Source organism: Cicer arietinum, chromosome 8, assembly GCF_000331145.2.
Source record: "Cicer arietinum cultivar CDC Frontier isolate Library 1 chromosome 8, Cicar.CDCFrontier_v2.0, whole genome shotgun sequence".
NCBI lineage: Eukaryota > Viridiplantae > Streptophyta > Magnoliopsida > Fabales > Fabaceae > Cicer > Cicer arietinum.
In genome coordinates, this window is record NC_021167.2 from 13,897,451 (window position 1) to 13,908,714 (window position 11,264).

At 31.7% G+C, this 11,264-nt stretch overlaps 3 protein-coding genes and 1 long non-coding RNA gene across 4 annotated transcripts; 3 read left to right on the forward strand and 1 right to left on the reverse strand.

Annotated features, from left to right (window-relative positions):
* The first annotated feature begins 3,094 nt into the window (after positions 1 to 3,094).
* Positions 3,095 to 4,859, forward strand: LOC113784548 (pentatricopeptide repeat-containing protein At1g69290-like). Its single transcript, XM_027330767.2, has one exon. The coding sequence runs from the start codon at positions 3,095 to 3,097 to the stop codon at positions 3,842 to 3,844; it is 750 nt and encodes a 249-aa protein (XP_027186568.1). The 3' UTR covers positions 3,845 to 4,859.
* On the forward strand, positions 3,872 to 4,859 carry LOC101502436 (pentatricopeptide repeat-containing protein At1g69290-like). The gene has a single exon (XM_073364517.1). The coding sequence runs from the start codon at positions 3,872 to 3,874 to the stop codon at positions 4,547 to 4,549; it is 678 nt and encodes a 225-aa protein (XP_073220618.1). The 3' UTR covers positions 4,550 to 4,859.
* On the forward strand, positions 4,619 to 7,746 carry LOC101504685 (pentatricopeptide repeat-containing protein At5g50280, chloroplastic-like). The gene is made up of 2 exons (XM_027330765.2): positions 4,619 to 4,756; positions 6,418 to 7,746. The coding sequence occupies exons 1-2, from the start codon at positions 4,740 to 4,742 to the stop codon at positions 7,586 to 7,588; spliced, it is 1,188 nt and encodes a 395-aa protein (XP_027186566.1). The 5' UTR covers positions 4,619 to 4,739; the 3' UTR covers positions 7,589 to 7,746.
* A 1,093-nt stretch (positions 7,747 to 8,839) lies between these two features.
* Positions 8,840 to 11,181, reverse strand: LOC113784549 (uncharacterized). Its single transcript, XR_003470607.2, has 2 exons — positions 9,720 to 11,181; positions 8,840 to 9,138 (listed from the first exon to the last, which is right to left on the reverse strand). It is a non-coding gene; the product is annotated as an uncharacterized lncRNA (long non-coding RNA).
* Positions 11,182 to 11,264: the final 83 nt, after the last annotated feature.

An 11,264-nucleotide genomic window follows, 5' to 3' on the forward strand; every position in this document is an offset into this window, starting at 1 on the left:
ACATTGTAGGTTGACAGGCAATTCTCTCGTACCATAAACTTGACCATGAGTATGACCCTCTACAGACTCCATTCATAACATAAATATTTTCACTCCATCTATCTCTTGAGCACCATCTCTTATTGTTTTGTCAAGTTGTGTTTGCACTTCCTTCAATTTATTTTGAAAGGTTCCCCAATCAATGGGAAAATTAATAACGTAATAGCATAAGAGGTTGCATGGAGACAACAAAATAAGCATTCACATATTAAAATAGAAAATGTTGACTTATGTACGAAGACTATTAATTTTTTTATTCTTAATATATGATTGAATTTCTAAAATAAATTAAACAACTAGGTCAACAAATAGATAACATACTTACTAACACAAATACATGTACAAAGTACAAATTTAGCATGATAAACTAAATAGAAATATAAACTTATATAATAAAGTAACTAAAATCACAAGAAAAGTTTAAGGAAAACACAAGTTTTGAAGAGAATGAAGTAGCAGTTGGTTTCATTTAATAACAAACAAAACCACGGTGTATCAAACCAGAAAAAAAATCCAAGACAAAATCTCTTTTAAGACTATTGTTCTATAAATAAAATTAAGTTTATTGGACCACAAATAAAATCAAGATCATATGAAAATGTAAAGAAAATTTATAATCCGTCAAATTAATTTAGGATAACAAGTAGATATCATAACATTCAATTGTATTAATCTTAGGTAAATACTAGTTAATACACTCTAGAAATGCAAGTATAAAAATACCAAGAAAATAAGTGTGAACTTCATACATACGAGCTCAAGTGCAACATCAATATGAGTCTTGTGGTCTGAGGTGTGGATAGTTTCGCCTTTAGCTAAAGCTCATTTTTTCTTATTTTGGTTGGACATGGTCTGGAATGATATACTTTTCCAATATGCTTGAAGACCAATCCAAGCTTCCTCACCTATTGAACTAGGTTCTTCCTCACCTTTGTAAGTACATCTAATAGTGTTTTAGCGGCTATTTGTTCAAACACGTGTTTGACAATATCATTATGTACCATATACTATATAAAAAAAATAGATAATGCAATTCTCCCTACTCTTCTGCTGCAGAAAGAAACAGTTATCCCTACCTATTGTCTCTTTGTTTTGATCATTTACATTATGGAAAATATGGACTAAAGGCCCTTGTAATGTTAATTAAATTGGAATTCTTTAGAACTTTGATGCTTATTGGGCAAGATTCAATTTTGTTTAGTTAATTAACTACTTCATTTGGGTTTCTATCATAGTGAACATATATGTGCTAGTAACAATAAAGTGAACTTATAATTCGATTAAAAGGCATATCTCAAATTTTTTAAACTAATTTTGTATAATTATGTTAGTGGTTGCACTCCAACCATGAATATGATCAAAAAACTATTTTTGTATGGCATATGCAACGATGTTGCTAGGTTTGAATTAACAAAGTATTGAAAGAAATAGAATATTGAGTAAATAAAAGGTGTCTTCAATTATATTTGTAGTATAATTCATGGCCTTATGATGATGATGAAAATAAGTGAGTGTTGTAATTGACCCTTTACAGTAAGGTCGTATAATGACTTTTTGTGAAGAGGCACACAAATACCTCAGGAGTTGGGGCATGTATGGGCTATGGTGTTGAAAACTAAGACTTTTACTTGTTTGATTTGATTTGAAAACCAAGACTTTTACTTGTTTTAACCAATTTGATTTGAAAACTAAGACTTGTACTAGTTTTGATGGTAACAAAATTATTTTGTGAGAACAATTTAAAGCACTAATGCTCGATTTTAGTGTGTTGTTTCTAGATTCGCCTACTAAAAAGGTTACACCACATGTCAAATAATTAAGAAGAATATATATTTGATTAATAGTGTGGGTCTTAAATATATTTGAGATAAAATTGTGAGAAAAATTGCATCAATTAAAAATATACTGTAAAATTAAAATAAAATATTATATGAGTTCAATGAAATTGAAAAAATATTTAATATTAGATAAAATTCAATTTGTATACACTAATTTATAAACATATATAATATTTTTACAAAGAACAGAGAGTATATATATGCAAGAATACCTAAAAGTGTAAAATAAAATATTATATTTGAAGAATTTTAATATATATAAATATTAATGTATCTAAATGATTCTATATTATGATATCATATCTTATGTCATTTAAAATATGTTAAATCACAATTTTTTTTAGTTAAAAAATTTGAGAGATGAATCAAAATTGTCGAATTTTAAAATAAGATGAACAATTCTAAGAATTGGTGAAAATAGGTGGCCAAAATTACAATTAAACTTAGAAATTATTATTAATTTAATTATGATTAATTAGTAATAAATACTAAATTATGTGTTAGATTTTTGTTTGTTGAATATAAGTTGAATCATTATATCAAGTTTGTGAATATGTTTATATGCTCCAAACCGTTTGGTTATATAATCATTATTCCATTAAACGAAAAACTATAACGTTCTAAAGCTTAAACAACAATGAAAGTAGTTTATCGTTCATTTTTCGAAAAAGTACATTGTTTATGTACTAATGTTATCTCCACAGAAACTTACGGAATATTATGCCATTGTTGCACAAGAAAGCAGTTAGAGAAGAGGGAGTGAAGACGACGAGCAATCGAAAATCAGAATTAAGTTCGCTTGATGAAGAATAAGAACGTCCATTGATAAAGTTTTGAAGAATAAGAATGTCCCCTCTCTTTATTCCTTCCTTCAACCAACTTTGTTTTCTCTCAATAAACCCAATTTTGAAGAACCCCAAAATCTCCCAACTCGAACACCACAGTCACTCTCCCTGACACCTCACCAAATTAGCAGTCTCGAAACAACACTCCACAAATCACTCACTACTCAAACAGATGAAGCTTGGAAATCATTCAAAACACTCACTACCCACAATTCCTTCCCATCTAAACCCCTCACCAATTCCCTCCTCACTCACTTATCCTCTCTCGCTGATATTCACAATCTCAAAAGAGCTTTCGCTTCCACTCTCTTTCTCATCCATAAAAACCCTAATATTCTCCATTCTTAAACTATCCATACCATTCTTCTTTCCATGAAATCTGCCAACACTGCTCCCCCTGCTTTTTCACTTCTCACCTCTCTCTTCCGTAACAGATTTTTCATCCATAATTGCAGGGTTGCTTCCGATGAGAAGTTTGATTTCATGATACCTGATGTTTCTGCTTGTAATGCTGCCCTTGAAGCTTGCTGTTTTCACCTCCAATCCGTTACCGATGCTGACGGAGTTGTTGGAATTATGTCCAATCTTCGTGTTAAACCTGATGAGTTTAGTTTTGGATTTTTAGCTTATTTATACGCACTTAAAGGATTACAAGATAAGAAAGATGAGTTAAAAGTTTTGATCGGTGAATTTGGTTATTCAAACAATAAATGCTTTTATTCTAATTTGATTAGTGGCCATGTTAAGTCTGATAATTTATCTTCTGCCGAGTTAACTATTCTCAATAGTTTGAATGATAAAGATGGGGAATATTGGAATTTTGATAGAGACACTTTTTGTGTTCTAGTTAAGGAATATCTTCAGAAGGGGAACGTTAAGGGTTTAGCTAATTTGATTATTGAAGCTCAGAAGTTAGAGACTTCAAATATCAAAGTTAACGAGTCTATAGGTTTTGGTATTGTTAGTGCATGTGTTAGTATTGGACTATCGGATAAAGCACATAGTATTCTTGATGAAATGAATGCTTTGGGAGGCTCTGTGGGTCTTGGCGTCTATGTACCGATTTTGAAGGCTTACTGTAAAGAAAATCGAACTGCTGAAGCTACTCTATTGGTGATGTAGATTAGTAGTTCAGGTCTTCGGTTGGATATGGCAACCTATGATGCTCTGATAGAAACATCCATGTCCGGTCAAGACTTTCAATCGGCCTTTTCGTTGTTTAGGGACATGAGAGAGGCGAGGGTTCCTGATTTGAAAGGGAGTTACTTAACTATAATGACGGGTTTGATGGAGAACCATCGACCTGAGTTGATGGCAGCTTTCTTAGATGAGGTGGTTGAGGATCCTCGTATTGAAGTAGCTACTCATGATTGGAATTCTATAATCCATGCTTTTTGTAAAGCCAGGAGACTAGAAGATGCAAGAAGGACTTTCAGAAGAATGATGTTCCTGCAATTTGAGCCAAATGATCAGACATACCTGTCTCTAATTAACGGATATGTCTCGGCAGAGAAATATTTTGATGTGATGATGTTGTGGAATGAGGTTAAGCGCAAGTTACCAGTGGATGGGCAGAAGGGGATCAAATTTGACCAGAATCTAGTTGATGCATTCCTGTATGCTATGGTGAAGGGTGGTTTTTTTGATGCTGTGATGCAAGTTGTGGAGAAATCTAAAGAGATGAAAATATTTGTTGATAAGTGGAGATACAAGCAAGCATTCATGGAGACTCATAAAAAGATCAAAATTGCTAGGTTAAGAAAAAAGAATTTCAGAGAAATGGAAGCGCTTATTGCTTTCAAGAATTGGGCTGGCTTAAATGCATGAACTGTATGCACTGGTGGTGAGTGACCACTGCTTATCTCAAGGATTAAGCCATCGCTTCTTGATAAAACAGCTGAAAATGACATTTGAGGAAGGATTCATTTCAACACAGCATGCATGTTCTCTCAAGAAGCGTACTTCGATTTCACATGTTCCAAGCTCTTCAATTTTTTACTTACTTCGGTAACAACGGATGTTTGAGCCTGGCGGGTACCCCACAATGTCCTAATCTCTTTATTGTTCTTGATGCTATACAAAGCAATTAATTGACAATCTTATAATAAATTTAGACTGCCAAGTGTAATCATTTTTACCAATTTTGCTCTCCCTTCTCTCCCATTTTTTCTAATTGATTGTCGTCCTCAGCTGTCTTCTTGTACATAGAATAGGAACTTCAAACACACATTGAAATTGAATCAATGGACTTCTTATGATTTAAATATTCCCAAGGAAAATATAGTTAAGAATTTACTGCATTGAAATTGAATTCAGATATGTTTGTGTTTATAATGCTGCAATTTCAGGCCTTCTCTCTGATGGCAGGTATGTATCTACGTAGCACCGACACTTCAAACTGATAGTGTGTTTGTGTTCAGTGTCGACACATTTAGTCTTCACATCTAATTATTTTTATTTTCCTAAATTGTTATTGCTGTGTTTACATGTTAGTATCTGTATTGTGTTCGGTATCGTCTTTTAGATACACAAACAATTTGGTTTGCTTGTTTTCTCTCTTCCTGATTTTGTTAGACCTAGACTAGGAAGGTTGAGATGAGTAACAAATGTATATGCTAGAAACTTGTTAGTTTAGCAATAGGTATAAAAGCATGATGATGGCTTGCTCATTCTCTTTTGTATATGTCTTGACAATACTGGTAATGAATGAAACATTGAAATTTTAAACAACTTTTACTTGGAATTCTAACCAATGATGGCACTTTTTTAATGTTAAAACAAATATCAAACAAAACCAGTGTTGTCGATGGAGGAGAATGGCAATCCATGGTGGAGAGGTCAAAATCCACTATTTTGTCCAGCATATAAACCGCCATAGCCGCCATCATATGTAAAATGGCCATAGTTGCTGGCTGTCTATATTTCTTGCAAGTTCTCTTAATGGCTTGGCTTCTACTTTTGTTTCATAGCTCCTTTTTATTAATATTATTTTAGAAAAACATTCTTGCCTCAAAAAAGTGAAACTGCAAGTGTATTGTTTCTTAAATGTTTTTATTTTTTTAAATGCTTTGTTGTATTTATATTATAGTTGTCCAATTGTTGAAATATTTTTCATTTTAGAAAATATTTTGATAGAATATACTTTTAGGTCCATAAATTTTTAAATTCGGGATTAATTAATAATTACCATGATGATTTGACTAGGTTTTGGGTATTCTAGGGATTGAAGTAAATCATACACAAGACTTTTCAAACCAATATAGTTTCTCCATTGTTGCAGATGGAATTCCTTTGTTTACCTGTGAGCTTGTTTTGTTTTTAGATTTGTTGGTTAGTTTGTTATTTAGAAGCCTGTGAGCAATATTCGACTTACGTAACTTCTTGTGTGTTTGTTTTGGCATCTAAACACGTCATTATTAGCTACTTGTGAAAAGATTGAAATATTTCAATTAACCTCACTTGTTTTGACTTTTGATTCTCTGTGTTGCTTTCAAATTTGAAACTCTGCAACATTAGGAAAGTATCAATAATGATTAAGATTTAAGATATCTATTTCATTTCCCTGAAGTCGATTTGAGAACGCCTCCCAATTCTTACAAATATTCCTATATCGTTTAGAGGGCAGTTGTTTACTCCTTAGAGTGCCACATATGCTAAAAGTTCATTGTTGATGTCTGTCTGGTTGTGTTTGTTAGGTATGAAGATGCTTGGAAGGTTTACGAGTCGATGGAAACAGATAATGTTCTTCCAGATCACGTGACATGCTCTATTATGATTATTTTTATGAGAAAACTTGGCCATAGCGCAAAAAATGCTTGGCAATTTTTTGAGAAAATGAATAGAAAAGGAATCAAATGGGGCGAAGAAGTCCTTGGTGCATTGATAAAGTCGTTTTGTGTCGAGGGTCTGGTGAGTGAAGCTCTCATCATCCAATCTGAAATGGAGAAGAAAGGGATTTCTTCAAATGCAATTGTGTACAACACTCCGATGGACACATATTGTAAATCCAATCGGATAGAGGAAGCCAAAGGCCTTTTTGTCGAGATGAAAGCGAAAGGGATTAAACCGACTGCAGCTACCTTCAACATTCTAATGTATGTGTACAGCCGAAGAATGCAACCTAAGATTGTAGAGAATCTTCTGGCAGAAATGCAGGATTTTGGGTTGAAGCCAACTGCCAATTCGTATACTTGTCTAATCAGTGCATATGGGAGGCAGAAAAAGATGAGCGACGTGGCCGCAGATGCATTCTTGAAGATGAAGAAATTCGGTATAAAACCCACTTCACATTCCTATACAGCGATGATCCATGCCTATTCGGTTAGTGGCTGGCACGAGAAAGCTTACGTGGCATTCGAAAACATGATCAGAGAAGGTATTAAACCTTCGATAGAAACCTACACTACATTACTAGATGCATTCAGACGTGCTGGTGACACAGAAACATTGATGAAAATATGGAAGCTGATGATGAGCGAAAAAGTTAAAGGAACGCAGGTTACATTCAACATTCTTGTGGACGGTTTAGCCAAACAAGGTCTCTTCATGGAAGCAAGAGACGTAATATCCGAATTTGGGAAGATTGAATTACAACAGACAGTGATGACATATAATATGCTGATAAATGCATATGCGCGAGGAGGGCTAGACTCGAAGCTTCCGCAGTTGTTGAAAGAGATGAAAACTCTTAAATTAAGACCAGATTCTATAACATATTCAACTATGATATATGCTTTTGTCCGCGTTCGAGACTTTAAGAGGGCATTTTTTTATCACAAGCAGATGGTCAAGAGTGGGCAGGTGATGGAGTTAAGTTCTTACCAGGGAAAAAATATGAGTTCTGGAAGTACAAGACAGGACATGTGAAAAGAACATAGTTCTGATGTTGTTGATGTATAGTATAGTAAATATAACTTGTAAGTTCAATTTTTACACACTTGAGTTTCTTCATTTTAAATTTGAACAATGTGTTATCAAATGCTGCTTCTTCAATAAAAAAAATACATGTCACTCATTTTCAGATAGATGTGGCTAGTTTGAAATTTTAATATTTTTATGCAGATATTGAGGCTATTCATCACTTGAAAAACAATTATAAAGATAAGATGTCTTATAAATCATGATTGCCCATATTTCCTCTTCGTTAGACTATATTTGTATGTCATCATACCTTGAAAAAATTACCATTGCATGATTATAAATAGGTAGGGCAAGGTAAAGCGATCAAGACAATCGCTTTGCCTTTAGCTTATGAGAAAAGAAAATTTCCTAGTTAATAAAAAGGATTCGGGTAATCATGTCATGAGTTTATTACTCTATATATTTTACTATTTTTAAGAAATATTATTAGTAAAGAGATGCAAGTACAAATTCTTTCAAATTTTTGTTCAATATCATATTAGACATTTAACATAATATATCATTTATATTAATATGTTGGGGTGGTCATGGCCATGAGACCCAATGAAGCTTTGTCACTAATTATATATAATTACATTATTGTCGTTATTTTTGACACATCTTGATTATATGTGGAATAATCATATATTAAAGTCAAAATTTATAGTTATGATCTATATAATAATAGGAGGAGTGATAGCAACACATTCTTTAATATATTAATTAATTAAAATTTACATAAATTCCATCAAAATACTATTCATTCAGATAATAGTGTGTAATCTGTCCTTAAGCCCTAGTTATTAAAAAATTTCCTATAATAAAAAAATTTCTTCGTACCACATGGAAAATTAAAAAATTTTTTTGAAAAAGCAAGTAGAATGGTAAAAATTATCTCCATATTATATTTTTATATATTTATTACTTAATTTTATCAATACAAAATAATTTATTAGTAGACATGGAACATGCAATCGTTTGAATTTGCCCATTAAATTTTTTTTATTAATAAAATGTAATATTAATTAATGATGACTTCAAATATTTTATATATAATAAAAATATTTTTGTTTTAACTCTTTTTACCCAAATTTTTATTGTAATATTTACTTTTGTTTATCAAGTAAATTTCATACAATGTATATTTATTTGACATGATTTTACTTAATATTTTTCAACATGCATGACACATGTTTCACACTAGATAAGATATCTATATAAGCTACAAAACATTTACTGCATTCCACACAACTAAACAAAACTTCAAGTTTTCTTTATCTTGACAGAACTTCAATAAAATCATCAATATCTTGTAAAATATTAAATGTTAACATTGTCAACCATATAACTCAATCCATCCATAGCTTCCACTAGCCACCTCTGGACCAATGTTAATATATCACAGCTGAAGATGAACCCTAATCAATTTTTTCTTCCGACGATTCATGTATCCAGTTTGCTCTCCATATGATAGGTGATGATAGAAGACGTTCTGTTTTCCACCCTAATGACTTGAGCTGTACCCAACATAGAGTCAGTGTGGATAAACCGATTAAAAAGCAGTTATGAAAGGAAAATTATTAAAAGAATCTAACAATAATGAAGTTTTTTAGACTATAGCTTATTTTAAGTTAAAACTGGTTTTTGCGTCACAATATTTTTACGTGCTCTCCTAATTAACTTGTACATAAATGTATATGAACTTATAAGGACTTTTTCATAAAGAACCTTAATTTTAATTGAAAAGCTCTCATAAGTTAGAAGCTAAACCAAACTGAGCCATAGTGCTTTTTAATTTTTCATTTGGTGGATATAAAGTTCAGCAAGGGGTTAAGGGTGTTGGAACTTGGAAGAATAAAAAAATAGGGTTCAAATCCTGATCAAAGAGAAAATACTAACATAACTAATATATCAATATTTGTCTATCCAAAAAAAAAAAGAGCAGGTAGCATTTTATTAGTTTGGTTTGATTCCCACATCATAAATATTCTTATAAAATTCATCAAGAAAGGAAAAGATAATACAATCATAATGATAAGAATTTAAAGAAAGTAAATAAGAAGCTAAATAGAATTTAACTTGAAGCTTAAATATGTACCTTCTAAATAAATACTTCATACGATTTTTCCATCCACATTTGGCTTTCTGAATGCAAATATTTGTTGGTGTTATGACCTCTATCCTTAAGAAGTTGTATACAATATTATTAATAATATTATCTAATTCCTTCCTAAGTGATAAACTTAATATCAAAACCAACTTGTTTAATATTAATTCCAATTTTAACAGTAATAGATTCACAAAGTTTATTCAAAATTAAGATTCAAGAACACATGCATTATCAAGATAAGGAGTATAGAGATAGAGAAGTGTGCACCATAGATTTTTATACTGGTTCGACTATCAATTAGATAGTCTACATCCAGTCTTGGAATCACTTACCGATTCCAGCCTTTACTATTATTGCTTTGAGAATGTTTACAGACTTTCCAGCACTTCACTGCCTATACATCTAACTCAACATCAATCTTCAACAACAACCAATATATCCTTAATAACTAATCGCCAAGCTATAGCAAGATCAGATTGAGATCTCCTTTAGATGATCACACAATCTAAAAGATGACCACCAGTTTCACAATACTGATTTTCTACACACTTTCTTTTACAAAGATGAATCTTAAAAAAAAAAAGACTAAAAACACTTGATTCAATCACAATGAATTCTAACACTTAGTATTTGCCAATAATGTTTGTGAGTTATAACAGTTTTTCACAAAGTGTATTTTTCAAAAAGTCAATAAGATCCTTTTTGTTCTTTCTAAGTATATATGTTATCTTTAAAATTGTGATTGATTCAGTTTATATAGTTTCAGAAAAACTCAGATAAATCGATTTCCCAATCGATTTTATTAATGTGTATTATCAGCTCAATCGATTTCCCAATCGATTTCGCGTTTCTTGTTTTTCCTTAAATTCTTGAAACAGATGAACTAATCGATTTGCTAATCGATGTTTTTAATGCATATATCATAAATTTATACTCAATTCATCTCAGAGTCGATTGAGTAATCGATTATGATTGCTTTGTTCAAAATGTGAGATCAAACAATCGATTACTCAGTCGATTCATTTTTACTAAAATAATCGATTTGGCAATGGGCTAATTTCTCCCTGTTACTCAGACACTCAATCAAGTCGATTTGCCAATCGACTGATTTCTTCCTGTGACTTAGATATTCAATCAAATCGATTTGCCAATCGACTGATTTCTTCCTGTAACTCAAATATTTAATTTCAATCGATGTGCCAATCGATTATGCAGTATATTTCTGATAAATGATAAACTGATTCATTTATGCAATCGATTATCCAATCGATTTCTTTTATTCAGAGTGCACATGTCTGATGAAACCTGTTTAAGTAATCGATTTGCTAATCGATTAACTCAGTGAAAGTTTTGTTCTATGAATCAGAAAATCGATTAACCAATTGATTAGTAGAAAACTTGTAACTTAAGAAAAGTATATCAATCGATTGTCCAATCGATTTCCTATGATCATTGAATCAAACCTTTAAGTAAGACCTTTGCGTAATCGATTTCTTGGTGAAAACTTGGTTCTATGACTCAGAAAATCGATTG